Source organism: Schistocerca piceifrons, chromosome 4, assembly GCF_021461385.2.
Source record: "Schistocerca piceifrons isolate TAMUIC-IGC-003096 chromosome 4, iqSchPice1.1, whole genome shotgun sequence".
NCBI classification, from domain to species: Eukaryota; Metazoa; Arthropoda; class Insecta; order Orthoptera; family Acrididae; genus Schistocerca; species Schistocerca piceifrons.
In genome coordinates this window covers 25,778,921-25,799,317 of record NC_060141.1, presented here as the reverse complement: position 1 = coordinate 25,799,317, position 20,397 = coordinate 25,778,921, and the positions used below count along the sequence as shown (strand labels likewise).

Below are 20,397 nucleotides of genomic sequence, written 5' to 3'. Positions count from 1 at the left end.
TGAAGCATGCAATCTTTGGATTCCAAATCACACACTGTTTTAGCAATCAGACTCTTATAATCTTATTTAATTGAAGTGCTTGCAAGCATCACTTTCACATTTAGGTGTAAAGTGCAAACACAGACTGAGTGGGTTCCTGCAGCACCCACAGTGATGCACCATTTTGGCCTCAATTCGCAAAATTTGGAAAATCCGATTTCAGGCCCATGCTAAAATCGATATGCAGCAAACATTTCTTTCAAATTATTCAGAAGAAGGTATTTTTGCATCAAAACTTTCTTTCCTTCTATTCTAATTGATACACAGTCTGTTTTACTTGGGCAAATTCAGTTAAATTCTTCATTCTGAAAAAAATGTTACCACTCTTTCTTTTACAGCATCTGAACTCTTCTTGCCACATTTGTTCATGGCAGAGCTAATACACCATTTTCTGCTTGGAATTTCCTAACTGCTTTTACCATCGTTTCTGAAACACCAATCTCTTGCACTGTCTCTTTCATAGTCCAGCTTTGTGGTACTAATGTCAGTATTTGCAATTTTTCATGCTGCCTTGACAATTGCAACTTCTCTTTCAATTCTTTAAACAGCTGCTTATAATCTTCACAATCAGGACATGCCTTGCTTGTACTAGGTGTTTGAAGATCTTTTGGTGTGAATCCTCCAGCAGCAGCAATGTTATTCACAACTGCCTCTTGAGCTTCACTTATTTTTTGTTTTGTGTAACCTTTCACACCCCTTTCTGATACTCTCTGAAATTTTAGAGGGGAGACCCCAAAAGCAGTTAGACTTGAACTGATAGATACTTCTGGATATGCTTCATGTTCTGACTGGTTTGAAGTTGACTGTGATTTTTCTGCATCCTTTGCTAAAAATTGTTTTCTGCAAGCTGGACAGATCTTCTGACCAGGTTTCACATTGCTCTTAGTCACGGCTTGCAATTGTTTTGCTGTTTCCACATTGACAATCCATAAACTCTTTTTTAACAGAATGGCTCTTTGCACCAAATGGATTACAACAAGATCTCTGTAGAAAGTCATATTTGTCCACAAGTACTGCTTTGTGATGAAAGCATATTTGTGCATTTTCAGTATAACATATCTCAGTTCTTTGGTTTATTAATTCCTGTTGCTCTACAGAAAATTCTTTTATTGGAATGAAGTCTTGTTGATGTGTGTATGTTTTTAGATTACATTCAGAATTATCTGCAAGGGCAATGACAAATGGTACTGAAAACTTGTTGATATCCATTACACTACAATTAAATTTATTCTTCCAATTGCCGTTCGTTTTAATATTAGATAAAGCAGAAGTGGTGTATATTTCCAACTGTAAAATATTAAACAATCATAGATAACGGGAACTTCCTTGAGAGTACAACAGAAAAAATTAAATAACATGATAAACATTTCTAAAAGGTCACCCCACCATACTACTCATGAGGCTGTAATTTGGCAGTGCTTCATGAAAGGTCTATATGTACATCCTCTAAAAATTTCATCAACATTGGAGATGGTCGAGTGGGGAGATTGTCCAAATTTAGGCCACTTAACATGGAATGACCCACGTGGATTTACATGACAGGTTAACAATTGCCAATACCTGGTGCAAATGAATACTGTACCCATTCTACTAGAAGCCGAGGTTATGAAATTGCATTGCATTTTTAATGGTTGCGTTGTCTACAAAACCAGTTTATGCCTTAAACAATATGCCAGTCAAGTAGGCCTGAGTTAACGACCTAGAATATCTGAAATTTTGGATTCACGGAGACGTGATCCTTTCAGTACTATTGTAGTCATAAGGCAATCAGCCATTTTTAAGGGTTGTACACAAAAAGTGATTTCTTGATGTTATCCTAGTTACCATGATTTACTTTGACTGGTTGTCTGCAAATAATGTCGATTAGAAGTTGTTCCGTAATCATACGAAACCGGTGGTAATTGTGAAAATACGAGCGACAGAATAATCCAAAAAATACATTTACTAACCACATCGTTTTCCAAGTGTAAACCACTCGTATTTTTTTTTTTTTTTTTTTTACAAAGTTATTTGCTTAGTTTACTTGTAAACATACGTAGAAGCGCAAAGGATATCCTCCAAGTACTCGGAGAACTTGAATATTTGGATAAAGTAAAGCTCCCTCTAGTAACATGATGTGGAAGTTTAAGTAGGGACGCTACAAAGTTATAGGCATAGTATTTTCTTCAAATTGCTTAGTAGTGTAGGGGTGTATTACTGTAAGACATGTACTCACCGTTTTAATATGTATGCCCCACTGAAGGTCCGACCAGCGTTCCCTCCAAGCACGTAACAGTAATGCCTTCAAACTACTTGTTTTGCTAGTCATTGGCAGGCAGTTTGTATCAGTTTGAGACAGAATTTAAAAGCTACGTTTCTTTCATCACTGAATAATATCTCCCTAGCAGGAAATAAACAAAAAACTTTTCACTAATCACTATCCATGCACTTATACCACCAACGCGACCGCCACTACACTTTACGTTCACAACTTCACAAACATCAACAAACAGCGAACACGCGCCGTGTATTGTTGTTACAGTCATGCCAACAGTACACATGAAATTAAATATACTAATTTAATACAAATATTCATATAAATGACGAATCGTTGTAAAATTTCCTTTTAAAGCATAATATATGTTCTTCAGCTCTATAATAACATAAAACTTCTTTCTTTCTGCAGCGAAAACGCAGAACTGTAGATCATCTTGTTTTCAATGGGTGCGTCAGTTGTTAGTAATTGAATCGATATTGTAAATAGCGTCCAACATGTGCGGTTGAAACTGATGACTGATATGTTTGGTTTGTAACCGGTGTGAAGTACAACTTCTGTGTTAGTAAAATGTATTGAACTTCTCAGCTATTAGTGGCTGGCTATAAATATGGTTTGTCGTAATTCATTAACAGAGCCTGTAGAAGTACATTAATTTCGGTAACCTATAGAGATTCACTTAATACTTTCTTTTCAGTTATTCTATTCATTCTTTAAATCCCTTGTGGGGAAAGACGTCGTTGTGGAACTAAAAAACGATCTCAGGTAAAGTATTACTTGCCTTCATACAGTTCATAGCTGATTTACGAATTTTAGTACCAAGTATCATGACCGTCGTTGTCATTGCAGAAATTTCCGCCGTACCTTGTTTGTATCAAAGTATGAACTTTTTCAGTAGCTCGTGATATGCTAGAGTGGGACTAGTGTAGCAGGGGATACAACCCGTCAGCTTTGGACAATGACGTCACAAGTGGCCAATCGAGAAGCGATTCTTCTTAGTGTTGTAGCTCCCTTCAGTGGCTGATAAGTGTTTTTTGGCTTTTTAAAAAAAAAATCTCACGAGATAGAATAAACAGATCCACTTTATTAAGCAATCAGTAAAAAAACGAAACTGAAACATAACAGCAAAAGCGAAAATGGTAAACTGCTCTCTGGCGACTGATGACGTCATTGTCCAAAGCCGACGGGTTGTATCCCCTGCTGCACTAGACCCGCTAGAGTTGTAGCACACAAATACACTGACAACTTATGACCAATGTTCAGTCATTAGATTTCATTGTTTCACACGTATGCCTATTTGTATGCAATAACCTTAGCTTATATGATGTAGATATGGTAGGAAGTAAAAGATTTTAACCTTTTGGAAAAAAAAAATTCTCCCCTACTTAAGACTTAATAGTTTCGATAGAAAGGCTGTATCATTAAAAAGTTTTATAGATCTACAAAAGACTTCCACTTCTAATACAAAGTGGGATTCACTACACAGCAATAATTAATATTTTTCATTCCAGTTAGTATTTGTGTATGCCCCTTATTTCTAAGCTTAAGGTTGTTATGTTGTTGAGAGTCGTTATTAGTAAAAGTTTTCATTTATTTATCTATTTTTATCCAAGGATCATCTCACAGTGGTATAGGGTTTGTCAAGGTAATACAATGTGCTATCCAGAATTTTCAGGACTGGTGCTGCCATCTGGTGCAAACCCTACCTTTGGACTAATGGTCACCATCACCCTCGAAGTAGTTCCCATCCGCACATACACACCGGTCCCAGTGCTTCTGCCGCTGGTCAAACGTTTTCTGGAAGTCCTGTTCATTGAGGGTGTTTATCACAGCCAGCGATGCTTCTTGGATCCTCTCTAGAGTGTCGAACAAGATGGCCTTTCAACTTGAGTTTCAGTGTTGGGAATAGTGTGAAGTCGCAAGGTGCCAAATCTGGCAAGTACGGTGGATGGGGTACAACCACCGTGCTGTTTTTTGCCAAAAAGGTCCTGGTAAGCAAGGGCATTTGACAGTGTGCGTTGTGATGCAGCAGCCAGTTGCCTTGACGCCAAAGTTCGGGCCCCCACCGCCGCATGTTTTCACGGAGCTGTCGCAAAACGTCACAGAAGTACTTGTAATTCACTGTTTGGTTGGGTGGAATGAATTCTTTGTACACAATTTCCTTGGTATCAAAGAAAACAATGATCATGCTCTTCACCTGTCTCGTTTTTTTGGGTCTTGGAGAGCCTGGGCTCTTCCACTGGGACAATTGTTACTTTGTCTCTGGGTCATAACCCTAAATCCAGCTCTCGTCGCCTGTGATAGCCTGTGACAAGAAGGTCGGATGATCAGATGCAATCTGAGAAAGGTCTGTGCACACTTCAACATGCTGTGCCTTCTGACTGGCAGTCAAGATCCTTGGCACAAATGTTGTGGTGACACGATAATGTTCAATTCATCAGTCAACATTCCTTGACATGTCCCATAACCAATACCCAATTCATCCTCAAGGTCTTGAATGATTCAACGTTGATCCGCACAAACCAATTGTTGAAGTTTGACAACGGGCCTTCCAGTGTGAGCATCATCTCTGACGCCTGTATGGCCACTCAAACACATGCGTACGGCTCATGCTCTGTCCCCCAAACACTTGTTAAATCATTGCAAGGGTCTCCATAGCACCTTTCCTGAGATTCGCACAGAATTTGATATACACATGCTGTTCTGTTCGCAGATCCATCGTAAAATGCCACACACCAAACACAGAATATTATGGAAATCACTGTAGACACACAACATGTCCTCCCAGCTGAATGCCACTCTGCACACTGACTTAACAGATATGCAGCTCCCCCCACCTAGCGGTGCAAAGATCTACCCCTCCTACTTTCCAGATGGCAGCACCAGTCCCAAAAATTTTGGATTCCACCTCGTACAGTACTTATTGGTATGCCAAAATATACAACACACAGCATACATACCATGTTTTATGAGGATAGGGCAGGCTTTGATTAAGGAACATCCAGCATTTGCCTGAGTGATCTAGGAAAACCCAAATCTGGATGACCAGACAGAGCAGCTTCATCCTCATGAACAAGAGGGCAGTTTCTTAACAACTGCACTGCCTCATTCAGTAAGTCCGTATTGTATAATGTTCCTTGATTTATGCACAATCTGTTTCAGGTTACTTGCAATATAAAACCGTTTTGTTCCTCATTGTCACACACAGTGAGGACACCCACTGATCATTCCTGGACCATTTCTGATTACTTGCCCCTTGCATCAACTCTAACTCCATTCTTACCATATTCACTATGTGCCACTGTCCACCTGTGTGACTTTTGTATCTTGACACGTGATTTCCTTGTGAAAGCAGTAAACCATAAGGACGCACTGAAATGCAACAAGGTGCTGTAGCTATCCCCGTTCATTACTATCCAAATTTTTTGTTTGTTTTTCCTGGGTAAATGTAACTGCATACTGGCTCTTGTTCCATGATTATGTATAGAACTATTAATGAAGCATTTAGTAATACTTTCCCTGATATGCACCACAGATTGGTAGATGTACTCTCTTGGTGCAATAAGGATGAACTTTTTTAAAAAAGCTCTTTCCAATGACTGTGGTTTCCAATTGTTATCCTAATGGCCCTTTTCTGCAATTTAAAAACCATGTCCATGTTTTGTGTGTTTGATCCCCAGAAAAGAATCTTGTAGCTAAGAACTAATTATATGTAGGCATCATGTGTCACCACAATACATTGGCTATTACAAACAGGTCCTAACACCCTAAGAGCATAACATTCTGATGATATCTTTTCAATAATGTGCATGCCGGACAAAGCACACCAAACAGCTATCTTCTTTGAGTGGAGAGGTTCTTCGTTCCGAATACGTGGGTTGTCCTATGACCAAGGCCAGAGCAGCAATTCTGGGATTTTACAGAACCTGACAAATGAAACCAGGCCTCATCTGACATGAAGTAAAGCAAGGGATCCAAGTAACATTTAGCAGTTGATGTTAAAATCCAGTTACAATAATGAACGCGCTTTTCCTTATCCTCAAATATCTACTCTAGCACGACATTTACATCTTCATATCTTCTAGTACACGATGACACAACGTAAGAGATCCACTGACCTCCTGTGGCAACCCTTAATGACCACGCGAACTCTTATCTATTGTCTCAGGGATCCTTATTATCAGTCGCCTATTCCTCTGCACATTGTACACATCTTGAACAGCATTGGTCGACTAATGCAAATGCCCCATTTCTGTAAGAACTCAACAATATAAGTGCCTCACAACAGCTGATGCATGAACACACAGCTGCAATCAGCTTCTCAGTAAAATGCAGTGTAGCCAACTTTCAAGACAAATTGCCACTTCTCAAGCAATTCGATTTGAGAAGAGTAACTAGTATGTGAGGCGTACTGGTGGTGTGTGGGGTACCTGTATGTATAGACCGATGAGCGAAACAATTATGACTGCCTGCTTAATAACATATTGGTGCACCTTTAGAATGATATACAACAGTGATTCTGAAGAGCATGAATTTGCAAGTCCTTGGTAAGTTTCCAGATGTATGTGGCGCCAGATGTCTGTGCACATAGCACACAATTCCTTTGAATGATGGTTGGGTGGTTTGAGTTTTCAGAGCTGGTGGCCAATATCATCCCCACATGTATTCTGTTGGATTCAAATCAGTCAGATTTTTTGGTGAAACCAGCAATGTGAGTTAACTATCACACTTCAGATACCACTGTAGCACCATTCTGGCCTTGTGACACAAACTGGGCTGCTGGAAGAAACTATCACAGTAGGGAAAACAGCAAGCATAAAGGACCGCAGGAGGTGTACAGTAATGTTCTCACAGTCCACAGCAGCCGTGGTTTCTTCTGTTACTCTCACAGACCTCATTGAAGCTTAGATGAATCTCCCCCATAGCATAATATTGCCATCACTGGCCTGTGTAGGAGCTGCAGTGTATGTTTCAAGCAGCTATATGCCTGTATGGTGGCATATCCAGACACAAACATCGACGTAGAGTAACAAAAAGTGTGATTCATCTGACCAGTTGACACATTTCCATTGATACATGGTCCAATCTCAATAATTCCGTGCCTACTGCATTCTTAATTGATGATGTCATTGGATCACAATGGGAACACACAGAGGTCATTTGCTGTGGAACCCCATGTTGTGTGTTCTGGAACACTTATGCCTGCACCAGTGTAGTACTCTGCCATTCAGTTTGCCACACAATTGCCACCTGTCCAGCTTTACATAGTGGGAAAGCCTCTGATCACATTTTGTGATAATGTGTGGACACCTACTAGCTTGTCGCCAACTCGTGGTTTCACAGTCTTTCGATCACGTTCTGTAGATGCCGACAACAGTAGCATGCAGGTAGCTGATAAGCTTTGCCGTTTCCGAGCTTCTTGTTCCCAGACACCAGGCCATAACAGTGTGCCCTTTGTCACAGTTACTTATGTAAGTGGATTTCCCCATTTACAGCCCAAATTACTAGACTGATTCCCCATTTATCTTTGCTCCACTTATATACTTTCCTTACTCTGCCATGTGCGTGCCAAGTCACCAAGTGGCATGTAGTCTTTTGATGGCATGCAGTGGCTCATCAGTATATAACGACGTACAGTGTGCTTTTTGGTGGAACATTTTGAAATGAAGAATAAGGCAGAAACTAGCTACATCCAGTACAATAAATTATCATGTAGTCCAGTGGTACACCTGGTACTGAGGGTGTAAGCCCTTGAATCGCTTTTTGGAAGGAATCAAAGGTGGGTAACACTGATAATGAAACAGTGGAAAATCTGGGATGGAATAACAGCAGGATAAATTAGGATATATTCCTACCCATCACATGAAGGAGAGGTTGAAAGCCGACAGGTATGTGTAAAAGTAGACTGTAGAATGTGTGCTAGAATGTTTTTGTGTGTTTCTTCATCTGAGGAAGGACTTAGTCAGACAGCTGAGTAATGTCAAAAAGCCTACTTTTAAATGTAACTGTTGGCTGCTCAATGCATCCTCTATGTGGTGAGTAGCAATCTATCCTGGTTCATATTATTGGCACTGATAATGATTAGAGCTGTGCCACACTAAATATTCCAATAAGTGTCTGTAAAATTATTCTAAATTTTCAGTGATGGTTTTTGCAATGCATAAAACAAGACCTGATCAATGATGAATTTTCAGAGAAACCTCTGTATCAACTTTTATATAATTCAAACCACCTTACAGTATTGGTGATATTGTTCTCCACCTCTGACATCTCCTATTCTCACTCATTAACGGTGCCAAAAGAGAACAACTGTTTGTAAGCCTTGGTAAGAGCTCAGATTTATGTGACTTTCCTGTTGTGTTGATTTTATGAGATATACATGGGATAAAATTGTATGTTGCTTTACTCTTTGAACAGGTATTCTCATTGTTTTAGTAAGCCTGTTCATGGTGCACAACATATTCTTTGTAGCAGGTGCTACTAGCACTAAATGAGCTTTATTGTGGGGCTATTGCACTTACTAAATGGACAGCTCAGTAACTGCAGCCTGCTGCAAATGGGAGTGTAATGTAGAGCTTGAATATTGTGATGGCTGATGTGATATTGTGTAAATAGGATAAAAATAGAAGGAAGTGCATGATTGAAACAGGTAATGCTCTTCCATCCACAGCAGGCTAAACAAAGATAATGCTCTAGAACCACAGACTTAATGTTATGATATCATCCATTTGAAATATATTTTATATGTACACCTAACATGATTACTGCTCGAGACTTTAGTTGCTAATTAGAAAAATACAGACATTTTTGTTATCATTAAACATTTGCTGGCAATATTTTTTTATGACTGCTTGTTTCAGCATTTGTGGTACACTTCATTCTGTGGACCAGTATCTGAACATAAAGTTAACTGACATCACTGTTACTGATCCTGACAAATATCCACACATGGTAGGTTCATATTCTTCTTGCATCTTTTATATGAATCTTATTCTACATGTTTTTGATTAATTACATTGGTAAGAAAAGAAAGTTAGTACAAAAACAAAGAAATACCCTTTGTCTGTCATAGAACTGTAAATCATATCATTCATCATCATTTAATGCTATGTCTCATGAATCCTGGGGGCAGAGAGGCAGAGAATTAGTGCCAGCCATAATTTGTATTATAAGGTGTAAGATGCATTGAAACACCGTTTTAACCTTTAATTACTCATATCCTGTAGATTCAGCGCACAGGCAGACATTTGTCACCTTTCTTGTCTATTAATGTCCAGTTGCATCCAAGTGCAGCAGCCCATGTGTGTGCAGTATCATACTGACATGGAGGCTATGAATAGTGTCCTTCACTGAGGTAACAATTTTATATGATTGTTCACTAAAATACTCTCATGTGCATGCCCATAGAGCACATTTTAATCTCTCTTCCAGACTCCATATGTACTCATTCACTGTTACGAACACTCCTTAACCATTCCTTGCTGTTGTTCCCATCATTACTGTCTTCTCAAATGAGACCTTGTCCCAGGCAGCCAGTTACTTCAATCCAATAACTTTTGTACATGCAGTGTTAAAGCAGAACGACCACCATCTCCATCTGTTAGCTTCCGTGTTTATTCCTCCTAGCTGCACGGTTGAAAATGTCCATCAACAAATGGTCAAAGACTGAAACTTCAGTTGTGAACCATAACCGAGTATTCCTTTCGTTACTGTTACAGGGAAGCAGATGCTTGCTGTACTCTTCTATTATTGAATACTATGCCCTTATAGCTTTCATATACATTTTAGAGAACAGTGTGTTTGCAGTATACATTGGAATCGCAATACATGTTGGATATGAACCTTTGAAAACTCACTTCTCTCCTTTGAATATTACCCTTTGTGCCAGTTGTATTCTCACTCTTTATTTCTTTAACTATACCGTGCAGACTACATTGTTCTTGTCATTAATGTACTTTTCATCATGAGAAGTGTTTGGGTAATACACTTCCATTCTTGCCTCAAATCTCATGAGTTTTTTGTAATCCTCTTCATTGTGTCAGTGGTGTCTACAGCCAGCATTTCGTCTCTGCTTTCAAACCATGGATTTTAAAAGATGTCATCTTCCTTTCTTCATTGTTCCTTGCAGTTTTCTTCTCTCTCTTACCTCCTTCCCTTCCCCCAACTGCCCCACACATCTCTCAATTGATTGCTATTTAACTTTCATATATCTATGTAGCCTCCCCTGTCTTCACTCTATTCCATCTTTCACAATCTTTGTGATGGCTCTTAAACTGGATTTTATGTTGTAATCTTGTACGATATAGTATGAGTAAATTCACCAGGATTTTGTTGCAATAAGATCACATTTTAAAAGCAATTTTGTTTGCTTCCAGTTGTCTGTCAAGAATTGCTTCATTCGTGGTTCTGTTGTTCGGTACGTGCAACTCCCAGCAGATGAAGTTGATACACAGTTGCTGCAGGATGCAGCAAGGAAAGAAGCTGCTGCACAAGCTCGTTAAAAATAACCTAATTTGATAATATAAGACAATAAATGCTTGTGAAATATGTCATTTAATAAAAGGACTTATTTTTTTAATCTTTGGAAATTGCATTGTGCTTATTGAACTGTACATGAGTAAAGTCAGGAATTACCGTATTTGTTACCCTGAGTAATTGTTTCATTGAGCACATTGTTACCGTTGTGATTTTATTATGTAAGTAGTTCACTAGAAAGAAACTAATAAGCTCTCTTTTCTTAACTATTCTTTTATCCTGACAATATGATCTCTCTAGCCACCAGATTTTATAAGTTTGGAAGTTCAATAATTGATGTTTGGTTTTTCATATCACACAATGAAATTATAGTTTAGAGCTTTTTCTAACGTAAGACCAGAGTTTTGTCATGCTGCAAAGAGGCATATTTGTAAGGAGAACAGCACTAAAATACAGAAAAGAGAAAACCACCTGGAATACGTTGTAGATACCTCTTATGTGAGAGGACTCATTTATTACAATCAGTTAGTAATAAGAAGTCTCATTTCAAGACTGTGTAACCATGTGCTGTTATTTGGAGGGTTCTTGTACTTGTTGTCCCTGTGACTCCATAACCTCTCTTTGTAATGAGGAGACACTTATTTATACTGTTTGTTTTGGCATTCGTAGTCTCTATTCAGTAAACATCAGGTGTTCAGGCCCTGGAGCATTGTAGTGTCCTCCTAAAGCATGGGAAGGTTTAATTTGTTATTGTAGTGTTACTCTTGCCAGCTTTAAGGGGAGAAAAATCATGAACCAGTTGGTCAACAAGGACCTTGCCTGGATTTTAGAATGCTGACGGCTTTCTAGCCCCTTTCAGCATGGATTCAGAAGATATCCTTCAACCATGGATATCTAACTCTGTTGAGTTGATAATACAACAAACTGTCCTGCAGAGGAATCGCCTAATAGTAAACTTTATTTGACTTGTAGATGGGTTATGATACTACTTGGGAACATGACATCCTCAGACAGTTCCAGATGTTGAGTTTTGTAGGATATATGCATTTATTTGTTTATATATTTTTTCCCTTTACTCTAATTACTTTTGATGTAGAATAGGTGACATCCAGTCAGTCAGTTTTTATACAATAGGCAACAAATCTCAAGCACTTCACAAATTACATGTGCCTCCTGGATGGTACTCAGGAAGAGCAATCTGATTGCCCAAGTTCTGGTTTGGTACATGCTTCAGCAACCACTGTTTGGTATTATGGTGGAACCTTGTGTAGTATAGAGTGCAAAGATCTTGACCTAACTGCTGGGATTGCAGGGATGATTCAGATGTTGCGGCAAAAAAGAAAACTCCATGCCAATGGGGTGGACGGTTGGTGAAGTGAAAGAGTTATTAATGGGCAATGTCTGGTTCACCTACCACATCTCAGTAGCTTCCCTAGATACCAGGATTAGTGTCTGGATTGACCTTCACTAGCAGCTTGCTGGACTTGAGGGCATCTTGCTAATCATCACAGCATTACTCATGACTGTTTTGATGGGTTGCCAGATAGTAACCAAACACAATCCAACAAGAGTGATGTGAGTTCAATCCTGAACACAGCAATGTCATTTGGTGTGATCCTGAATACCCAGTCTGTTGAGGGTCAGCAGTTTGGCCACACCACACAGGTGTGTAAGGGCTAGCAATGTGAGGCAAAACAGCCCATGAATCAGTACATCATGTTCATTCCTTTCATGCTGTATTAAGTATGAAAAAAGTCAACTTGTCTGGCATCCCAAAGTGTTGATCATAGGGAAAATAAAAAAGCTAGTAAAATACATCAGTCACGTGTTTTTGCGACATAATTAGCTGCAGTAGGGAAGACACCAAAGTTACTACAGTGACAGAAATAAAAGATATGTCACAGGAAGAGAACTCACACTTACAATCAGAATGCAGTTGGGAACCCTCCCTGCAACATATCCTTCATTCACATAACCCCCTATGGCACTAATCTTCACTAGTTCCTGTCGTCCTGCCCTTCCCTGATCCCACTCCAGCCTCCACGTGCCTTCTTTTCTCCCTATGCATCAGCATAGTCGTCTCCTTTCCTCTCCTCTTGTCTTCTCTCCCCTCCCCTCCCCTCCCCCAAGCACGGACTCCCAGTGCTGGACTTGACAGCCCACCACACTCACTGTCATGCACTTGCACACTCCCATTGACAGGACTACAAAAATTTTCCTCGACTTTGCGATACCTCCCCCTCCCTGCCCCACACCTCTCCTGCACACCACTATCCACCTGAGATGAGATCACTACTCACTGCAGTTGGGCCTCAGTGCCTGGAGATGACAGTGACCTTGACTGTGGGAGCTGAGAATGTATGAATTATTTGTGCGTCTTTTTCTAAATCTGGTGAAGTAGTTTGTCTGATGCTTTTAAATCTGCCTGTCTGCCACCCAACTCCTACTCTGTGTGACGAGTAGCAATCTATCCTAATTCATATTGTTGTTAAGTGAGAAACACATCTGTGTACCAGTATGGGGCATAGTAGGGGGTTCTCTTGATTGGTATAGTTTTCCTTGGCTGTATGCTCTAGATCCATACACCAAGCCAATTTTCATGCACTTTGCAAGCACTGAAAGAAATGAGACATATTTGGGCTGTAACACTCCGAAGTCAGTGCTCGTTACTTAGTGATGATGTTTCAAATTTTTGCTCTTCATCCAGCAACCACACAACAGCTCCACGTAACACTGAGAGTGTGGACAGTCAAACAGAAAATGCTGTTTTAAATTTTCTGCTGAGAAAGCTACATTCCTTCTTGACAATTCAAATCATATTTTTAATGTTTCAGAATTTTGAATCAGGGGCCCATTTTAAAGATCTGGAAAGCTTTATTTTTGGTTACAAGCTTACCTGATTGTTGCATCCAAGTGGACTGAAAGCAGTTTTAAACACATTGCGAAGTACTCGCCCACTTAACAACCTCTTGTAATTCTTTGTATCTGTAAGACTGAAGCTATCAGTGAGTTGCTGGAAAAAATAGGATATTAACTTTATCATCATCATAATATCATCTTCTTCTTTTTCTCCTCCTCCTCCTCCTCCTCCTCCTCCTCCTCCTCCTCCCTCTTCTAGTCATCAGTCTTCCCACTGGTTTTATGTGGCCCACCAAAAATTCCTCTCCTGCACCAAGGTCTTAATTTCAGAGTAGCACTTGCACCCTACGATCTCAATTATTTGTGTGACATACTCCAATTACTGTCTTTCCGTGCAGTTTTTACATTCTGTGGGAACCACCTCATTCCTTATCTTATGAGCCCACCTATCAACAGTCTTCTATAGCACCATAACTCCAACACTGGTCTGTTTTGTTCTGGTTTTCCCACACTTTATGATTCAAACCATACAATGCTATCTTTACCTGTGCTAGTCTACCTTTTATGTCCTTGCTTAGTCCATCATAAGTTTATTCTTATACCAGATAGTAAAATTCCCTAACTTTCTCTACTTCACGAGCACCAGTTTTGGTAAGTTGTTTGCTATTCTCATTTCTGCTACTTCATATTACTTTTGTCTTTTGTGGTTTACTCTATCCATGTTCTGTACTCGTTAGACTTCATTCCATGCTACAGATCCTGTAATTCTTTGTCACTTTCAATGAGGATGGCAATGTCGTCATCGAATCTGATCATTGCTTTCCTTTCACCTTGAATTTTAATCCCGCTCTTAAACCTTCTTTTTATTTCTGTTGTAGCCACTACGTAGCTCCATTCTATTAATGATATACTCGTTCCTATTCTTAATGTTCAACTTTATTCTGAAGCAATGAGCCAGACATTAACATGGAACATCTAAGACAAAGCAAACAAAAAGCAAAGAGTAAATGATTATGTGCACACTAGAGTCTTTGCCGCTGCCCCTGTACTGTGCACACGCAACTATTCGTCTGCGTGCTACCACACAGCCCCCTCCCTGAAGTGCAGAGCTCCAGGAATGTGCGGAAACTTGTACCGGACCTTTCGCCCGGCTCTTGTGCGAATTTCCAGCTGTACTTCCTCCATCATCGTATCCTCTCTCGGCTTCATCTGGCTCGCTGTTGCACCCTGCAGGGGCCCCTCGTCTTGCTGCAGGCCCGCCTCCTCTTCTTGTCTTACATCTTCTAGCAGTAAGTGAGCCGGATTCACCCGGTCTATTGACACAGTAACACTTATCGCGAACTAGGATAGTCATGCATGGCCTGGTCCGTACGGTGTAGTACTTTATAAGGTCCCATGTATGGCGGCTGCAGTGGAGTTCTGACTGCGTCGGTTTGCAACATTACATGCGAGCAATTGCTCAATTCTCGATGTACGAACGACGGCCTAACGCCATGCCGTGTCACTGGTTGTGGCCTAAGCTCAGCCAGTTGGGCCCTTACTCTCATTAACAAGTATGGTAGGTCCGTCTCGCTTGTACTCTTCTGAAAAAACTCTCCGGGTAGGCGTAAGGTTTCCCCATATACTAATTACGCAGTAGATGCTCCGAGGTCGGGTTTGAAAACAGTGCGTAAGCCTAGTAACACTAGTGGCAAAGCTGCTGACCAATTGTCGCCATGGCACATTAACGCGGCGTTAAGTGTTCGGTGCCACCGCTTTACCATGCTATCGCTGTCCGGATGATAACTTGTGGTACGGTGACGGCAGAACCCGCACGTGTTTGCCAGCTCCAGGAACAAGGAGGATTCGAACTGATGTCCTTGGTCCGTTGTGACATGTACCGGACATCCGAACCGTGCTATCCACGTCATCAAGAACGCCCGACTGACAGTCTCTGCTGATATGTCGGAAATGGGGATTGCTTCTGCCCACCTCGTAAATCTGTCAATTGCTGTCAATAGATACCGATAGCCTTCGGACATTGTCAATGGTCCAACAATATCCAGATGCACATGTTCGAAATGACCAGTTGGCCCGTCAACTTTACCCACTGGCTTCTTCACATGGCGTCCCACTTTACATCGCTGACATTCCAGACACGTCTGCACCCATCTCCGACAGTCTCCCTTAATTCCTGGCCACACAAAACGCTATCATTAATTTTACACTCGCTCGGGGTCCCAGATGAGCCAAACCATGTCACCCTTCGAATACTTCCCAGCGCAAACTCTCCGGCAGAAAAGGTCTAGGCCGTTCCTGTGAGGTATCGCACCATAACCGTATTGTCTCACCTTCCGGGCACAGTTTCTTTAACTTCAACCTGGTGGGCGTGCTCTGCCGAAAAACTTGCAGTTGTGCATCATCCTTCTGCTCTCTCGCCATTTTAGCATAGTTCACTGAATACTTTATTGCTGCAACTCGTGAGAAGTAATCTGCCACCATATTCTCTGTCCTATTAATATGTCGTAAATCAGTAGTGAACTGGGCTTATATATTCCAGTTGCCTGAATTGTTTAGGTGACAAAGTATCTGTATGTTTGCAGAATGCGAAAGTGAGCGGTTTGTGATCTGTAAACAGTGTAAATGGTCTAACTTCCACGTAAGGCTGGAAATACCGTATGGCTTCGTAAGCAGCCAACAGCTCTCTATCATACACACTCCAATTCCACTGTGGGTCTGTGAGTTTCTTGGAGAAGAATCCTAGAGGCTGCCAGTGACCAGCAGTCCACAGATGCAATGCTGCCCCAATCGCCACCTGACTTGCGTCAACAACAATAGATAGCTTCGCATCTTTCTCTGGGTGAGCTAGTAAAACCACTTGCTTTAGGCTTTCCTGGATCCGCTCGAACGCGTGCTGCATGCTTGCTGTCCATTGTAGCTTCTGATTTTTCCCGGTGTTCGCGCCCTCCAAAGCCTCTGTGAGTGGTGCTTGTAAAGCCACAGCTCCTGGCAGATGTCTGCGGTAAAAACTTAAAACACCTAGGAACCTCCGCAACTGTTGCAAATCTAACGGGCGAGGCATCTGCTGTATAACCTTGGCCCTCTCTTCCAAAGGACGGATGCCAGCTGCTGAGACTGTGTGACCCAGGTAAGCCACCCGATCTTTACGCAAACTGCATTTGGTGCCATTTACCACTACACCATAAGTACGCAGCCTCTGGAAAACTGTCCTGAGGTGCTCGTTGTGGAGGGCTGCTGTCGCTGAGAACGCCAGTATATCGTCTAAATAGGCGAAAGTGAAATCTAGCCCTCGCAGCACCTCATCGATGAAATGTTGCCGTGTGTATGCAGCGTTTTTTAAACCAAATGGCATGCGTAAAAACTCGAAAAAACCGAAAGGTGTAGTGACTGCTATTTTCGGTATGTCACGGTCAGCCACCGGTATTTGGTGGTATGCTTTTTTACAGTCGACTACACTGAAACATTCAGCTCCAGCCAATTTATTTGTAAAGTCGCGAATGTGGGGAACCGGATACCGATCAGGTATTGCACGGGCACTCAACAACCTATAATCACCACAAGGTCTCCAACTCCCGTCTTTCTTCCGCACTAAATGTAAAGGCGAGTCCCATGCACTATCAGACCTTTGTACCACTCCAATTTCCAACATCTCTTCGAACTCAACTTTTATGTCTGCAAATCCGTCTCGGGCCAACCTTCTCGGTCTGAGGGAGACTGGAGGCCCGGGCACGGTGTTTATGTGGTGAACTGTATGACTGGCCACCCTGGCTATCAGCTGCGCTGACGGTTCTCTAAGTCGGCATACTTCTGTCACTCCAACCGAACCGTGTACCTTCTCTGTGATTATTCCTTCATGACCATGCACCACTTCTTTGCCCCTTCTAAGCTGCGATAACCGAATGTCCACCACAATACCAAATGCATATAGAAAATCTGCTCCTAATATGCACTCTGCCACATCTGCAATGAAAAAAGTCCAATGGCAAATAATACTAGGTCCTAAATTCACTTCTTTGACACAACTGCCGTACGTCATTATGGACTCTTTATTTGCAACCTTGAGGCAAAACGATGTGCTGTCACTGAGGGAAGTACACTTCCCCTTTGGCCATGTGCTGACATCAGATCCTGTGTCTATCAAATAATAACACGAAGCTGTCACATCCCGAACATAAAGTCACCGAGATACCGTTAATAAAGAAACATCTGTACTTACAGTCTCCATGTTATTTATGCGGCAAGCGTGACTGCACGGTAGAATGCACTTTGAGGCTCGCTCCCCAAATTGTTGATGATACCAACACAACTGCTCTTTCCCAGCTTCTCCACTGCCCTTATGTGTCGGCAGGACCTCCAAACCGGTAGCTCTCAACGCCTTCATATACCTCTGCAGCCCGTCTAGTTGCTCCTTGAGATTTTGAAGCTGTGTACCAGTAGCAGCTTATTAATCGCCGCCGCTTCGTATTCTTCTGTCGTCGCCTCCACCTTTGCTATGCCGAGAGAATTTGTTGGTTCAACCGTCGCATGAACCCTGTCGGCGAGTTGGAGTAGTGCTTGTATATCGTATCCATCATTCGCTGCCACAGCTGCTCTTACTGCAGACGGAAGCTGTACTGCCCAAACAGAGTGAAGTGAGTGTCCGAAAATTCATTTTCCGTCACGATTCCACGCAAATGCCTCCAATATTCGGAGGGAGTTCTGTCACTTCTACGTTCGCCTCACAATAGCTGGCAGATTCTTTGATCTAGCGGTTTAGCAAGCCGGCTTATTAAAAAGCCCTTCAATGTTGTATACTGCTGCGCTTCCAGTGGCCGTCTAATTATCTCTTCAACCAATATCGCTACCCTGGCATCCAGACTGTTTGCCGCTATCATGAACTTTTCCCGGTCGTCAGTTACCCGATTATGCATGAATGCCAGTTCTAACATGGAGAACCAAAGTACCGGTTTATCGGCCAGGAATGGCGTTCTTTCATGCGTTGTCCCAGCGAATCCTCCTCTCGTATGTGTGTTCCGGCCGTGGATTTTGTCCTGGTAATATCACTGTCCCACTCCACTGAATCCATTCTGTGGTGTCGAATGTCGTTCCATAACTCCCGAACCTGACCGCACAGAAGACTGTGCTCACCCGTTCAACGGGACTTCTATGCCGGGTAAGCGTGAAACAACGCTCACTGTCAACACTGTATGATATTCATCTCTGATTAATAATTACAAAGTCTTGTTCTGAAAGAGAAAATAGTCAACTCTGCTCTTTACGAGAAATGTAATCCTTGGATGTATCCGAGGAGAAAGAAGAAAGACCGTGAGTAGGAGCTAGTGCTGGCGTCGGATATACGCTGGTTTCTGTGTCTGTATCCCCACATTGTGTGTTAGAGCCGTATGCTCCCCCACTGTATCTTCTTGGCTGAAGTGTTCTACACGTATTTCTTCTTAGACATATGTGTCGAAATCTTTTTTGCTGTTTTATAGTTGTGAATTTTCCATGTCTTTCACCATTTTTCATCCAAACTTTGTTTCATTGGATACTTGAACATATTCCAATGTCTCAGAATAAATCCCTTGTCGTGTAATGTTTGGTTGTTAGGGCAACACGTAACAACTCCTTCTCTAGTTTTTGACTTAAAATTCCCATTTTCTCGGGTCCCTTCACACAGGTCGGCGCGTTCTAATGTTTATGATGGTGGTTTAAAGTGTGAAGTAGAAACTTCCCATTTCTTTTATACGAGATGACTTACTTGACATTCGCGCCGACATTCTTAGCTGGCTGCTGGAAAACTCTCTTGACTTCGTCTCTGCAGAATGATGCTAGGTACGGGAATATTGAAGCCTCTCTCTACTTGTGAAATAAGTAATTCGCGAACTTTACATTTCGTTAACCAATGGTATATTTGAACTCACTTTCCACATACATATATGACTTCCAGTAAGTCACTCGCTCCGTCCAACGTCAGAAACAAATTTAATTACACTTATAAAAGAGCTGGCTTAATAACCATGGCTCTATTTCACATGAATCATAAAATAGGTCTTGTCTCTACCAAGGGTTTATTAATTCTCATTAAGAGTACTTTTTTCAATTGTTCTTGTTTCACATAACAATAGTCAGTGACATAATACGCACAGAGCTGCATATAAACTCCGTGGTTCTTCCTTACACACACACTAACACATCTATGGATTGTCCAACAGGTACTTAACGGTGCCATTCGACCGCCACATCTACCTTCTTCCCGTGACTGATTTTAACCCTAACTACAGTCGTGCGGTCCCTGGGACCGCGCTACTTTTCACACCCCTGTTTCTAGGAACGCTATTGACCTTGAAGAGCTGGGTGGCCCAGTAGTTTCCTTATTCTCAGTCTGCTGCTTGTTGCCACGGCAGTCATTGTCGCAATTGCTGTGTTTGCTTTTGTTTCGTTGAAACGACGTCCACGGGACCGGACGAATGTCTTAGTTTAAGTCAGTGACTGGCTGAACATTTTTCCTTTTCGTTGTGGTTGTTTTGTTCTTTGCATCTGTCAGTGACAATAACTTTGGAACTATGTCAGGTAACCCTGGTCCTTCGTTTGTGATAACAGACGATTCAAATTTTGAAGAAAAACTTTCAAGAATTATTGATGAAGTGGGGAGCGACATATCCGATTTTGACTTTTCTTATCTGGAGGATGGTAATATTATAAATAGTGAACATGATTCGGAATCCAGTGTGTCTGGCGAGAGTGAAAGTGACGAGGAAAGGTATGAAGGAAAATCAGATAGTGATGAAGAA

The 20,397-nt window shown here is 41.5% G+C and overlaps 2 protein-coding genes across 2 annotated transcripts in view; one reads left to right on the top strand and one right to left on the bottom strand.

The window, feature by feature from the left end:
• Positions 1–2,551, bottom strand: part of LOC124794817 (mediator of RNA polymerase II transcription subunit 24) — a 149,414-nt gene extending 146,863 nt beyond the window's left edge. Inside the window, exon 1 of the mRNA XM_047258476.1 lies at positions 2,255–2,551. Within this exon, the coding sequence (XP_047114432.1) occupies positions 2,255–2,347 (93 nt within the window). The 5' untranslated portion in view covers positions 2,348–2,551. The remainder of the gene's footprint in view (positions 1–2,254) is intronic.
• A 197-nt stretch (positions 2,552–2,748) lies between these two features.
• Positions 2,749–10,881, top strand: LOC124794818 (U6 snRNA-associated Sm-like protein LSm2). The gene is made up of 4 exons (XM_047258477.1): positions 2,749–2,906; positions 2,991–3,058; positions 9,154–9,244; positions 10,669–10,881. Exons 1-4 carry the CDS (start codon positions 2,904–2,906, stop codon positions 10,792–10,794), a joined length of 288 nt encoding a protein of 95 aa, XP_047114433.1. The 5' UTR covers positions 2,749–2,903; the 3' UTR covers positions 10,795–10,881.
• Positions 10,882–20,397: the final 9,516 nt, after the last annotated feature.